Source organism: Camelina sativa, chromosome 5 (assembly GCF_030686135.1).
Source record: "Camelina sativa cultivar CO46 ecotype springtype chromosome 5, ASM3068613v1".
Taxonomy (NCBI): domain Eukaryota; kingdom Viridiplantae; phylum Streptophyta; class Magnoliopsida; order Brassicales; family Brassicaceae; genus Camelina; species Camelina sativa.
In genome coordinates this window covers 36,525,021-36,539,260 of record NC_141884.1, presented here as the reverse complement: position 1 = coordinate 36,539,260, position 14,240 = coordinate 36,525,021, and the positions used below count along the sequence as shown (strand labels likewise).

General features: G+C 36.6%; 2 protein-coding genes across 3 annotated transcripts; both read left to right on the top strand.

Moving 5' to 3' along the window:
• Positions 1-5,457: 5,457 nt before the first annotated feature.
• On the top strand, positions 5,458-7,722 carry LOC104787929 (glutathione S-transferase Z1-like). 2 transcript variants are annotated; one of them, XM_010513590.2, is made up of 10 exons: positions 5,458-5,567; positions 5,691-5,787; positions 5,876-5,932; positions 6,400-6,485; positions 6,584-6,655; positions 6,747-6,800; positions 6,888-6,963; positions 7,081-7,142; positions 7,234-7,293; positions 7,401-7,722. In XM_010513590.2, the coding sequence occupies exons 1-10, from the start codon at positions 5,481-5,483 to the stop codon at positions 7,506-7,508; spliced, it is 759 nt and encodes a 252-aa protein (XP_010511892.1). In that variant the 5' UTR covers positions 5,458-5,480; the 3' UTR covers positions 7,509-7,722. The 2 variants fall into 2 exon arrangements, with proteins under 2 accessions (XP_010511892.1, XP_087308940.1); XM_087452814.1 differs by having other exon boundaries at positions 5,473-5,567; positions 5,876-5,945.
• A 195-nt stretch (positions 7,723-7,917) lies between these two features.
• LOC104787928 (phosphoenolpyruvate carboxylase 4-like) lies at positions 7,918-13,322 on the top strand. The gene is made up of 20 exons (XM_010513589.2): positions 7,918-8,178; positions 8,303-8,466; positions 8,558-8,672; positions 8,773-8,850; positions 8,935-9,003; positions 9,083-9,161; positions 9,255-9,331; positions 9,445-9,540; positions 9,702-9,843; positions 9,941-10,057; positions 10,149-10,219; positions 10,337-10,555; positions 10,668-10,793; positions 10,886-10,987; positions 11,079-11,225; positions 11,341-11,439; positions 11,552-11,640; positions 11,769-11,895; positions 11,976-12,182; positions 12,302-13,322. The coding sequence occupies exons 1-20, from the start codon at positions 8,023-8,025 to the stop codon at positions 13,124-13,126; spliced, it is 3,105 nt and encodes a 1,034-aa protein (XP_010511891.1). The 5' UTR covers positions 7,918-8,022; the 3' UTR covers positions 13,127-13,322.
• Positions 13,323-14,240: the final 918 nt, after the last annotated feature.

Below are 14,240 nucleotides of genomic sequence, written 5' to 3'. Positions count from 1 at the left end.
ATTTTACAAAAGTGTTTAGAGTTCTAGATCTGTTTTAATTGCTTGAATCTTATTTATTTGTTGATTTAATAATTTGTAATTTCCTAAGAAATTCCCTAGACCTAGCTTTTTGATCCCCTGAATTTACAACAGTTTTATTTAATATTTTGTATTGTTATTTCAATTTTAAATTAATTTGTTTAGCTTAATTAAAAAACTCTATAATTTATTGTGTAGTCTTGAGTTCTTGTGGAATTCGACCCCTATGTACTGCACTGATCTCTTAATTTGAGAGAGTAGCTCTAGGGTAAATTTGAGCATATCAGTTGTGTTTCCGATGTGCTTAATGGTTGTTATTGGTTCAATGATGAGTTGTGGTTTGAGTTGGTTTAATTAAGTTGTATAGGATGCTTAATTATATATTATATCTATTATTATTAAAAAAAACGGATCGGGTCGTTTCAATTTGGTATCAGAGCCCTTACGGTTCTAGGATGGTTAAGTGGATGGGTTAGAGCGGTTAGGAATTTAATTGGGTGAATTATTTTCCTTTTGCATGATGCATGATGTTGTGTGATGGAATTGATTATGAGTAGTTAGTCAATTTGCATGTGGTATGAAGTCCTAGTATCATCCTCTTTGAGCCTTCAATGAGATTCCATGGTAAGATGTGTGTTGTGCGCGGTTTTGAATTGTGTACTTAGCTTTCTGTTCTGGGTAGTGCAGATGGTTAAGGGTGGAGCTATTGCTGGTCGTGGACGCGGACGTGGTCGGGGAGGCGGTCGTGGTCGTGGTAGGGGCAGAGTCCCAGCAGTGAGTGAGTCTGTTGAGCAGAGTGTGACAGCTGAGGGTGCCGGCGAGTCGCATGGATTCCAGGAGGGGTCCATGAGTTTTGCCGGTGGTGGTATTGATAGGACCGTAGGCGATGAGGGGGTCGGTGCAGGCGGTGTCGGTGCTCGAGTGGCCAGTGGTGCTAGGGTTCCGGGTGTGGAAGTCCCAGCGGGTGGAGCCCCTGGTGTTGATTTTGCGGCTATGCTAGCACAGCTGTTGGAGTGGTTGCCACCAGTGGTACCGGCTCAGGCTCAGGTAGTGCCACCAGTGGTGGCGGAGGAGCGGCAGCCAGTGGCTGTGGATGCAGGAGCTCATGGACGTTATCTGTCCATGCTCAAGGAGATGAATGGTCTCTTCACTGAGAGGTTTTCGGGTGGTATAGACCCTACTGTTTCGGATGCGTGGAGAACGAGTGTGGAACGTAACTTCCATACTCTGAGATGTTATAAGGAGTTTTGGGTGGACATAGGGGTCCACCATTTGAGTGGTGATGCTGATGTGTGGTGGAGATCAGTGGCTGCTAGGAGAGTGCAGAGGGAGATGACTTGGGCTGACTTTGTTGAGGAGTTCAATCACAAGTATTTTCCGAGAGAGGCGTTAGACCGATTGGAGGTGCAGTTTCTTCAGCTATCTCAGGGGACTCGGTCAGTGCGGGAGCTGGATTTAGAGTTCAGTCGACTTCTAGCTTATTTGGGCCAGGCGATGGAGCCCAAGGTGGCTCAGATCAAGAGGTTCATGAGGGCGCTTCGTGAGGACTTGAGGGTCCACTGCAGAGGGAGGAGTTACGCTACGAGGGCGGAGCTAGTGGAGACTGCAGCTGAGATAGAGGATGACTTGAGGTCTTAGGTAGTGGTGGTCAGTCCAGCGGTTCAGACAGAGGAGACATTGGAGCAGAACATTCTAAGCAAAGGTAACAGGTCAGAGCAAGGGCTTAAGAGGAAGCGGGAGGGCACGTCAGTGACAAACCAAGGCGGTCAGGGATGCTATGGGTGCGGGAGCATAGATCACAGGTTGGCAAGCTGTCCCAAGAGGAGCGGCACGCAAGGGAACATTCGAGTGTGCTTCTACTGCAAGGAGGTGAGACATATCAGGCCTCAATGTCCAAGGTTGCAGCAGTTGACAGTGGGAGGGGTGCAGCCGAAGGAAGGGCGGGGCACCAATCCCGGAGTTTAGTTTGGCTTCTGTTTCCCGGAGTTTAGTTTGGCTTCTGTTTCTTTTTATTTCAGTTATGTCTTTTCGTTCAGGGTTGTAAACGATTATTTCATTTGAGGTTTTAATAAAATGGAGTTCTTTGGTTTTTGTGCTTTATGGATCTTGTGGAAAAAAGAAATCGCTCGGGAGTTCCATAAATGGAAAATTTAGAAAGCTACTAAGTATAGAAGTGTTCTGGGGTTAGAGCTTTGCTATTTATGGAAAGTGTCATGGCGAAATGAAAATAGAAAGATCCATTAAAGGAAACTTTCCATAAATAGAAGGTTCTATGAATAGTTAGGACTTGCTTATTTTTTGAAAAGGAGGTGTGGAATGCCTGGAGTGGCGGGGATGTTCGGAGGTTGACCTGAAGAGTGGTCACAGATGAGATGATTAGTTCTCAAAGATTTTTTTGATTGGTGGTGTTACGGTGCTACGAGATGTGCGGGATCTAAAAATGGGAAGTTTTATGAATAGTTAAAGCTTGCCTATTTATGGAAAGTGCGGTTGCAAATAAATAGAATGTTCTATGAATAGTTAGAACTTGTCTATTTATGGAAAGGGCGTGTGTAAACACCCAAATGGTTGAGATGTTTTCGAGTTGGCCTGAAGAGGGGTCATGGTGGTGGTGATATTCTGGTGAGAGAATATGGTAATTGGTAGAGCATTGCGATGTTTTACACGAACCAGATGAGGTAGTTCCGGTCGGGAGATGCTTATTGACGTTAGGACTTGTTTGCTCACGTGGAGATGATTAGTTCTCTTGGGGAGATGATTAGTTCTCCTGAGGGGATGATTAGTTCCCTTGGTGCACCGTGGGCTTGACGGGTTGCGACCCTGAGGGCAGAGGAGATGATTAGTTCTCCTAGGGGATGATTAGTTCCCCGGAGGGGATGAGTAGTTCCCCTGGTACCGAGATCTCGAGGGTGACGATCCGAGAGTGAGACGGTATGGCTCGAGGACGACGGTCTGAGAGTGCAGGCGGTGCAGTTCGAAGGTTGTGACCTGAGAACGTGTGAGTGTGAGAGCAAAAAATGTCTAGAACGTGGGTATTGAGCATAATGACTGGATGTAGACCTCGGAGGTCGGGGTTGATCTCGTGTTTCTGTGTTGTGCTAACTGGTGGGGTTAAGGATGTGTGGGCTGTTTGGTCACGTGGATGTGCGGGCTGTTGCGATAGTCGCATGAAAAACCTTGGCTGATGGTGTTCAGTCCGGACGGAGAATGTGCAGGCCGTGGTGACGGTTGCACGGAAGTCCTTGGTGGAGGGACGATGTTGAGGGATTCGAGGACGAATCCATATTGGTGGGGGAGAATTGTAACATCCGCGAACCAAAAATTGGGGATTTTGGGGTTGGGTGTCGATCGACACCAGGGTAGTATCGATTGACACCAGCAATTCTTTGTTCGACCTAATTGTTTTAAATAGTCAAATTTGAGCGGTTTGGTTTAAGTGAAATCTCTAAACCAAGTTATTTAAAGGGGAAGTCGACCTAGGGTCGGGGGTTTTAGAGTCTGGCCGTTTTCAGAGAGTTTGGAAAAAGGAGAAAAAGTGTTAGAGAGTGTTCTTGAGAGTTTTGGGAGTCTCTTGGCTTGGATTGAGAGATCTGTTGCTGTGGAGTGGATATCTCGTGCTAGGAACAAAGGAGATGGCTTCTAAGGGTTGGATTCGTCGCTGTTGGATCAAAACTTTCTGCAGAAAGAGGTGAGTGCATGACCATGTCTGATCTAAGCATGAGAATCCTTTGTTTTGCTTGTTTTTATGTTGTTTGTGTTGTATTCTTGTGTCTTTGTGGTTGGATGTTGGATTCTATGAGTTTCCAGGAGTTTTGGATGAGTTTCGGACGATTTGGAGGATTTGGGAAACGGATCTTCGACTTTCCGCTTCGCGCAGAAACGAGTTGTAGAGACAGTGTCGATTGACACCAAGTAGGTGTCGGTCGACACGAAGTGGGGAGTGTCGATCGACACTTAGGTAGTGTCGGTCGACACCACTTCCTATCAGCAGCGGCTGACGTCTGTTTTTCCTGGTTTGTTTGTGCTTGGTTGTTATTTGTTAAACATTGGTTTCTCAGTTGCTTGTGTGTATAGCCTAGTAGAAGGGAGGATTGCATTACTAAGTATTTGTGATAATACTTACGCATCTCAATTGTTGTTTGTGGTGTGCAGGTATGTGACGTAGAATCATGGCGGTGAGGAGGAGGATGATCTAGGGTCTCGTTTGTGTGTTGTTGGTTATGTTATTGATGTTGGAACCATTGTTAGAGTTTGTTAGGTTGTTGGATAGAATGGTTAGTAATATTATTGTATTGATGATATGATAGTTTGTATTATTGTTGTGTTTCCGCTGTGCTTAATGGTTGTTATTGGTTCAATGATGAGTTGTGGTTTGGGTTGGTTTAATTAAGTAGTATAGGATGCTTCATTATATATTATATCTATTATTATTCAAAAAAAAAAAGGATCGAGTCGTTTCAAATAGACACATCTATTATAACAAAAAGTTGTGATGAAAAAATATAAATAAAATATAGTAAAAAGACACAAATCTACATTGAACAGATACAACCATTTGACCTTTAAAAAAAAACAAATAAAAACAAAAATTTTACGAAAAGGTACTATGAAAAATCACAATTGTTGTGTCTGCACTTGATTATATTTATATCTAATAACCCATATAAACTGCTTTTAAATAGAAGACATCTTTATTATCATAATGAAAAGTTAAATTCAAAAAGCTCACTATATAATCCATCTAACTCTTGGAAAAAAAAACTCTAGATATTTTCATTAAGTTTTATATTTAAAATTAACTAAAAGTTGTAAATTAGATTAATCATTTCAAAAATCTTTTGTTAAATAAAAAATTGGAGGAAATTCTTTACTATTAAAAGAATAAATGCTAGCTAGAGAATAATTTATAAAGCTGTAAAAACCGTTGAGGTTGAAATTTTATATTATTTTGTATCATGGCAAAAAAATAAAACAGTTCAAACAGACAAATATATATATAGCTTTCAAAAGATACGATATTCAAAAAACAGAACTCTAAAATGAATAGTTACAATTTTACAAAAAAAACTTTACAATGAACAATCACAACTTTTTGTAAAACACACAATTTAAATATTTTACAAATTTTTTTAAAAAATTATCCAAAAGGTACGATTGAAAAAACATAACTTTTACTGGCATTTATTCGGATTGCTATTAGATATAGATTACAATCCAACTATTTTAGTTAACAATAGGACTTGACCACCATGAACCCCAAAAAAATGTTATTTTAAAATGTGATAATAAAAATTACTGCATGAATTATATATGTTTGGTTTAAGGCTATGTATTTTAATAACCAAACCCTACGAATCTAAAATATTATTATTGTTTGACTTTTTACGCGGCGTTTCAAGTCGGGAAAGGATAAAATAAACAAAATGACCATTTTTGCCTATTTTTGTATTGATTGACCCAACATGGTCAATACTTCTTCACTTCCCTCTTCTACGATCGGAATAACCAAACTCCAAGATTCTGCCAAGAAAAAGCATATTTTCTTCATGGTTCTAATCTCTTTTTAATCTTGTTCTTCTAATCACCTTTGATAATAAGTTGATAACACTTCATCGTCTCATCAACTACTCAACTACTTAAATTCTTTTTTTATCGTTGACTTTTCTTTTCAGGCTTACCCTAACGAAAATAAGAAGGAGAAACTGAAACTCTATTCTTACTGGAGAAGCTCGTGTGGCCATCGAGTGCGAATAGCCCTCACTTTAAAAGGTTTACTTTAAGCTGATTCAAAATATTCGTTATTTTTCCATCTATCTTTATTTGAGTTGTGGATTTCTTGTTCGATTTTTTTTTGTAGGGATTGAGTATGAATATATAGCAGTGAATTTGCTCAAGGGTGATCAATTCAATCCAAGTGCGCGCAACTGGTTTATTTTCAGATCTAGTCTATTTTAAATTGCTTTATTTTCAGATCTCGAAGTTACACTAGCCTTTAGATTAATAATTGTCTTTAAGAAAAAAAAAAAAGATTAAAAATTGCATGTGTTTAGCATCGTTATTTGTCTTTCGTGTGTGAATGTTACCAGTTTAAGACTTATTTTTTCCTACATATAATATATATACAGCTAATCGTAATATACATGTAACATAATACATTATTTACGTAATAAAGATACTAAAATATTTAAAAAGAAACTATAATATTAGTTTAACATAAATTGGTGCAAATTTTCTTTTTTTGTATTCAGTTGCAATAATATTTTTTTTTATAATTAAAACTTGAAAAAAAATTAGCACATCAAAGTTTTTTTTTTTCTGTGTGTTGACTATATATGGAAAGCAAAATGGCTTCTTAATAGTACATCATTTTTGATCCTCAAGATTTCCAGAAGATTAATCCAATGGGTACTGTGCCAGTGCTTGTGGATGGAGATGTTGTGATCTCTGATTCTTTAACCATTATAATGGTTAGTACGTATACCATCTATATATATTTATATGTTTTGTGGATTTAAAAGCAAAAAAATTCATGAAATTTTTGTGGTTTAATTTCTTTTATCAAAAGTATCTTGATGAGAAGTATCCTGAGCCACCTTTGTTACCTCGTGACCTCCATAAACGAGCTTTAAATTACCAGGTATATATATTTTCTATTTTAGAACCGTACGTGCGTAGAAGTATTAAGACAGTAATATATATAGTTTTTTTTTTCCCTGGTATTATTTCAGGCTGCGAGTATCATTTCCTCTGGTATACAGCCTCTTCAAAACCTAGCTGTTATCGTAAGGACATGAGTTTGATTTTTCATTTATTAGATTCCAAAACTGATCTTGCTACATTATTCATCCTTTTTTTCTTGGGTTGTACAGAGGTATATAGAGGAAAAAACAAATGCTGAGGAGAAGATTGCTTGGGTTAATAACGCTATAAGAAAAGGATATACTGGTATGAATTATGAATTGTTACTATCTAATCTACCTTAATCTGTAACATCTATGTCATTATAGCATATACGTAACTAAGAACACATTCATAGCTAAACAAACATATATTACCTCTTAGCTCTGGAGAAACTGTTGGTGAATTGCGCTGGAAAATATGCGACTGGTGATGAAGTTTACTTGGTATTTTTTATTTGCTCTAGATTAATTAATCCTCTCTTCCAAGATTTCGAGAAGATAAAAAATACTCACCTCTCTCATTATTTTTGTCTAGGCTGATCTTTTTCTAGCAACCCAAATCCACGCAGCAGAGATCAAATTCAATATCGATGTGGTAAAATTATTAATTTGTAAACTTTTTCATCAAATTTCTTGTTACATGTATATAGCAGTTTACTGTTATAAAAGTATGTTTATATTTTGTATGGATTTTTTCTACAGGAACCGTATCCAACTCTTGCAAAGTGTTACGAGTCATACAAGAAACTGTCTGTGTTTGAAGATGCAATCCCAGCGAAACAGCCAGATGCTCCAGCTCCAACTAACTAATTTCTTCTAAACACAAACTTTGGTCACTTTATACCACGTTTAATTTTGTGACTGACGAATCGTCACTATGTCTCCCAAATTATCAAAAAAATTATTCTGATCTTTTTGTTTTGTTTTTTCTTTAAACTCTTTGCTTATTTTTTTCTTTCACCTTGTCAAGAGAATTTTTATAATTAATTAATTAAATCATATATACCTGCGTCAACTTGCCTAATATGCATCATAGCTTTTCGGCCCAAAATATAATTTTTTTTTTTGTTGGTTTTGTTGTTTAGAGAAGAAAGAGTGAAAAATAAAGTTTGGAAACAAAGAAGAATAGGCTTCCATTTTTTTACGGGGAATAGAACTAGCACCACAAATTTAACTGCGCCATAATTTACTACGTTGACCACCATAATTAGTAATTTCTATACCTAAACAAACGTACAATAAATCAATCATCGGAAATTTTTAACTTTGATCACTACAATTAACACTCCCATTCTTCAACCATTCACTTTGTTTCATCCATACAATGACGGACACGACGGACGATATCGCCGAGGAAATCTCATTCCAAAGCTTCGAAGATGACTGCAAGTTGCTCGGTAGCCTCTTCCACGACGTGTTACAAAAGGAAGTCGGCAACTCATTCATGGAAAAAGTCGAACGCATTCGGATTCTTGCTCAGGTTTTGTTTTCTGTCTATTCGTTTTCAATAAGCTTTAACAATTCATCTACTACTTGTTCCCTTTTTTTATCTGTGTAGATCACTTCTAGGAATCTCACATTGTTTGTTGTAATAAACGTTTCAGAGTGCGTTAAATTTGCGTTTGGCTGGTATTGAGGATACTGCAAACCTTTTGGAGAAGCAACTGACTAGTGAAATATCCAAAATGCCTCTAGAGGAAGCCTTAACATTGGCTCGTACATTCACTCATTCTCTTAACTTGATGGGCATTGCAGATACTCATCACAGGTCATAGATTTTTATTCAAACACATTAGAACAAAAATATTTACATGCATACTGGATTCTGAATATATATACTTTTTTTTTTTGTTTTGCAGAATGCACAAAGTTCGTAACGTTACACAACTTGCAAGATCTTGTGATGATATATTCAGCCAGCTATTGCAAAGTGGAATTTCTCCAGACGAGCTTTACGAAACTGTTTGCAAACAGGTCTAGCAACTTCATAAAATGGTCTAAATATGTTTTTAACAAAGATTCGTTTTCCCAGTTTGGTATATGACTGGTCACTATTGTTTTAATCGCGCTCTAGGAGGTCGAAATTGTTCTTACTGCTCATCCTACTCAAATTAATCGACGAACCTTGCAGTACAAGCATGTTAGAATTGCTGTAAGTTTCTATTGATGTTGACATATATGTTCATGTTTCTATCTTTAGTAGCACGTGAGAGTTGAGATTATATGTTTCTTGCAGCATCTTCTAGACTATAACACTAGATCAGATCTCAGCCTTGAAGATCGTGAAAGGCTCATTGAAGATTTGGTACTCTCCACCTCAATATATTCCCTATAGATTTTCTCAGCATAATAACTAATCAACTAAGACTTACTTATACTAACAGGTCAGGGAGATAACTTCACTATGGCAAACTGATGAACTTAGACGTCAGAAACCTACTCCAGTTGATGAAGCTAGAGCTGGTACGTTATATCTATTCTAGTTTGTAAATTTTTCAAAAAATATTAAGTTGCCATACCATTCTTTTTTTTTTTTTTTACATTTTAATTCACCAGGTCTAAACATTGTTGAGCAATCCCTTTGGAAAGCTGTACCACATTACCTGCGTCGTGTTAGTAATTCATTGAAGAAGGTATTATATCTTTACGCCTTTAGATTTCTAGAATATATTGGAAAAATCTGACTAATAGTAATTAAAGTTACTTTACCTTAAGACATATTGATATTTTGTATGTTCTTGTTTAGTTCACAGGGAAGCCACTTCCACTAACATGCACTCCTATAAAATTTGGTTCTTGGATGGGAGGTGATAGAGATGGAAACCCAAATGTCACGGCAAAGGTTAGGCTTGATTTTGATATCTTAATGTTATATTTTAAGGTTTCAAACTCAAAACCAACTGGTAATACATAAATTAATACATTAGATCATGGTCATTAATATATATTACTCTAGTTCACATCTCACCTCTAACATTAGATATTGTGATATCATTTTTTCAGGTAACGAAAGAAGTATCTCTCTTGTCTAGGTGGATGGCTATCGATCTTTACATAAGGGAGGTTGATAGCTTACGATTCGAATTGTCTACGGATCGATGTAGTGACAGGTTTTCAAGATTAGCAGATGAAATTCTTGAAAAAGGTATATAAATGCTTCAATTTCTACAATATCTTTATTTTTCTTTTCGTATAGTTTCATTTTTATTTAAATCTTAAAAATTTGATGTTTTCTCCCTCAGAAGGAAGTTCTACACAAGATTCTGAGAGAGGCCAATCAAATTACTCAAACCAATTACAAAGTTCATCATCTTTGCCATCACAGCTTCCACCTAGAGCTCACCTACCTTCTTGCATTGGTAAAATATATTTTTTGTAAAAAAAAATAATTACTCCAACATCTATGAATCTTTTCACGCATGCATATTTTTCTATCCCATCGTATTACAGAATTTGGTGAATCACAGCATACCAAATTTGAAATTGCTACGACGACAGATTATATGCCACCTAATCTTCAGGTAAGAAAACATCTTTAAGCATGCTTACATATGTATATGGAACATAGTTTGCTGACTTGCTCCGTTCTTGAAAGTTTTTTTTTTCGATTAATGTTTCTATGTTTTTTGTTAATATAGAAGCATAATGAAGAAGGCTTTTCGAAAATCGACTCGGAGAAAGCTGACAATGGTTCCCGAGGTTCTTTCTCATCTACCTCTCAACTTCTTCTCCAAAGGAAACTATTTGCGGAATCTCAGGTTGGGAAGACTAGTTTCCAAAAGCTACTAGAACCACCTCCACTTAAACGAGCTAGTAGTGCTCCTTATCGTATTGTTCTTGGAGAAGTAAAAGAAAAGGTAAGATCATAAGCTTTTTGATCAACATAATATATTATCAAATTTGAACCATTTTTTGATGAATTATGTATATACATATTGATTTTCAAAAAAAAATGATTTCTGATCATAGCTTGTGAAGACAAGAAGACTTCTTGAACTCCTAATTGAGGGTCTTCCTTGTGAGTTTGACCCAGTAAACTCCTATGAAACATCAGATCAACTTCTTGAACCACTGCTCCTCTGTTACGAATCTTTGGTAACAGTCCTAACTCTCCATTTGAATATATATGGCGTTTCTATAAAAATCCATCATCTTTAATATAATATAACATCATTTATTTTTCTCAGCAATCATCTGGTGCTAGTGTACTAGCTGATGGTCGACTCGCTGACTTGATCCGTAGAGTTTCTACTTTTGGAATGGTTTTGGTGAAACTCGACTTGCGCCAGGTGAATTTTGTTTTTGCTTAAATCTTCATAACATTTTGGCCAATCTAATTCAAATGATATATTTCTCTAATTTGTGTGTTTCAATTACTAGGAATCTGCAAGACATTCGGAAGCTTTAGATGCAATTACAACATACTTGGGTATGGGTACTTATAGTGAATGGGATGAAGAGAAAAAATTAGATTTTTTAACAAGGGAACTGAAAGGGAAACGACCTCTTGTTCCTCCATATATCGAGGTCAGAATGAAATATATATTGCGTATACTACAAGGAACAACAATATGAAAGTCATCTCAAGTTTTGTTTACCACTTGTTAATTTTTTTTTTTTTTTTTTCTTTTCATTTATGTAGGTTGGTCCTGACGTCAAAGAAGTATTGGACACATTCCGAGTCGCTGCTGAGCTTGGAAGTGAATCACTTGGAGCTTATGTTATTTCTATGGCTTCAAATGTATGATTTCTCCAAATGAAAATGTAGCTATAAGTTATGGGTGGACTATGTATATATAAACATTTTCATCAACAAAGAAAACAATGACATTGATTTGTATAATTACTTGCAGGCAAGTGATGTCCTCGCTGTGGAGCTGTTGCAAAAAGATGCTCGACTTGCTATAACTAGCAAACATGGAAAACCATGCCCTGGTGGAACGTGAGTTCAAAACTCCACCATAATATTACATTGTAACATGCTTTTGTTTATAGCAGTCACTTCTGCATGAGTAACATTTTGAGTAGCCTAAACATTTATTAGTCCTATATATCTATTTATTTGAATAGGCTGCGAGTGGTACCTCTTTTTGAAACGGTGAATGATTTAAGAGCCGCTGGTCCTTCGATAAGGAAATTATTCTCAATCGATTGGTATAGGGAACACGTACAAAAGAACCACAACGGTCACCAAGAGGTACATTACGCATAACTTCAAACATTTAAAAGAATTACAAACATTTGAAGGGAGCTTCTAAATAACAATGTTACTTGTAGGTGATGGTTGGATACTCTGATTCAGGAAAAGATGCTGGACGGTTTACAGCAGCATGGGAACTTTACAAAGCTCAAGAAAATGTTGTGGCTGCTTGTAATGAATTTGGAATCAAAATCACATTGTTCCATGGACGAGGAGGAAGCATTGGTCGTGGTGGTGGTCCGACCTATCTTGCTATACAATCCCAACCGCCAGGCTCTGTAATGGTCAGTTTCCAACTTTTTTGATAGATCATAATATTGGTTTGTACTAATGCTATCACCATATTAAATACATTGAAAAAAAAAAACTAGATTATAGATAATGACTGAATTGGTTTGACCAGGGCTCTTTGCGTTCAACTGAACAAGGTGAGATGGTTCAAGCTAAATTTGGGATACCACAAACGGCTGTTAGGCAACTAGAAATATACACAACCGCGGTTCTACTCGCTACCTTAAAGCCTCCTCAGCCACCTCGAGAGGAAAAATGGCGAAACGTAATGGAAGAAATCTCCAAAATAAGTTGCCAACACTATAGAAGCACAGTGTATGAAAACCCAGAGTTTCTATCTTACTTTCAAGAGGCAACACCACAAGCGGAACTTGGTTTCCTCAATATAGGAAGCCGGCCAACGCGAAGAAAGAGCTCTACTGGCATAGGACATCTCCGAGCTATCCCTTGGGTCTTTGCTTGGACCCAAACAAGGTTTGTTCTTCCAGCTTGGCTTGGTGTAGGGGCTGGCTTAAAAGGAGTCTCTGAGAAGGGTCACGCGGATGATCTTCAAGAGATGTATAAAGAATGGCCATTTTTTCAGTCCACTATTGACCTTATAGAGATGGTGTTAGCTAAAGCAGACATCCCCATAACCAAACACTACGATGAACAACTTGTTTCTGAGAAAAGAAGAGGACTTGGCACTGAGCTAAGAAAGGAACTTGTGACTACTGAGAAGTACGTTCTTGTGATAAGTGGCCATGAGAAACTTTTGGAGAACAATAAGAGCTTGAAGAAACTCATTGAGAGTAGACTTCCTTATCTTAACGCAATGAACATGATGCAAGTTGAAGTTCTTAAGAGGCTAAGACGTGATGAAGATAACAATAAGCTTAGGGATGCTTTGCTTATCACAATCAATGGTATCGCTGCAGGAATGAGAAACACTGGTTAACATGCCACAACACTTGCCTCGGTTCCGTGATATACAAGATATATTTAAAAAAAAAAAAAATCTTTTTGCTATGTTGTTGCTGGACCAAGTATTGATTTTGTTGATATTCAGGTTTTGAAGCACCTATTCTTATAAGTTCTATTTTGCTATTTAACTACTACTTTACTAATCAAATTTATATCAATCTTTCAAGTAACTCATTATATTATACATATTTAGAAATAGTTACAATAGATACATTTTTTTGAACTGTAATTTATAAATATTATTATCTTGAATAGAAAATCCTTCCCGAGAACTATAGATTTGAACTCTTTTTCCAATTTAAAATTCAGTCTTGTACAACAAAACGAAGCATAAAAATCCAACCCTAAACAATTTGTTTTTTTCCTTTTTGGTCGACTGTCATTATAGAGATGTATCAAGTACAAGTATAATTAGTAAAAACCTAACTACTCTTAGTTGTTGAAGAAAATGTGGGTTTAGAAAGACCTTTTCATGTCTAAAACCCACTACCAACTTGTGGCCGAAGGTTGATAGATCAAAATTTCGGGTTTAAAGTAACTTTAGTATCTATGATTCAACTTCTAGTTTCAATTGCTTTTTTACTATTTAGTTTCTTTCTCAAAACACTGTATGTAGCCTTTTACATGTCTGAATTAATTTAAAAAGACTTTACTAGGCATGATAGTGCATGACCCAAGAGCATATTCCTTGAGAATATTATTTCAATAGTATTAGTGTATTACTAATCTATAGAAACCCCGTTATATAATAACATCATTACCTTTAATGAACCCATAAGTGCTACAGCTTGAGCAAGTGTGGTACATCTTATAATGTACAAAGGTTTAACTTCTTATAAAGGTTTCCTAAAGGCATTTATAGTCAACAGTCAATTAACCATATCAAAGACATTACAAACAATTTGTTTGTTTTCTTCATTCGAATTGTTTTTTTTTTTTCTTTTATAACTCATTGGAATAGAAAGACGTTACAAACAATTAACATATTTGTCTTTTGTTTTTGTTTTCTTAATTCGAATCAAACAATTTGTTTGCTTTCTTAAGTTGCTCTTTCTGTTTAATGAAAATGAATAGAAAGAGTATCATTT

What these genes read in the sequence shown, in the direction of transcription:
- LOC104787929 (XM_010513590.2), top strand. Translation starts at nt 5,481, where the DNA reads ATGGTCAATACTTCTTCACTTCCCTCTTCTACGATCGGAATAACCAAA. An exon ending in AACGAGCTTTAAATTACCAG is followed by an intron (nt 6,656 to 6,746) that starts GTATATATATTT and finishes GTATTATTTCAG; the next exon opens with GCTGCGAGTATCATTTCCTC. An exon ending in TATAAGAAAAGGATATACTG is followed by an intron (nt 6,964 to 7,080) that starts GTATGAATTATG and finishes ATTACCTCTTAG; the next exon opens with CTCTGGAGAAACTGTTGGTG.
- LOC104787928 (XM_010513589.2), top strand. Translation starts at nt 8,023, where the DNA reads ATGACGGACACGACGGACGATATCGCCGAGGAAATCTCATTCCAAAGC. An exon ending in TTGTTCCTCCATATATCGAG is followed by an intron (nt 11,226 to 11,340) that starts GTCAGAATGAAA and finishes TCATTTATGTAG; the next exon opens with GTTGGTCCTGACGTCAAAGA. An exon ending in TTATTTCTATGGCTTCAAAT is followed by an intron (nt 11,440 to 11,551) that starts GTATGATTTCTC and finishes AATTACTTGCAG; the next exon opens with GCAAGTGATGTCCTCGCTGT.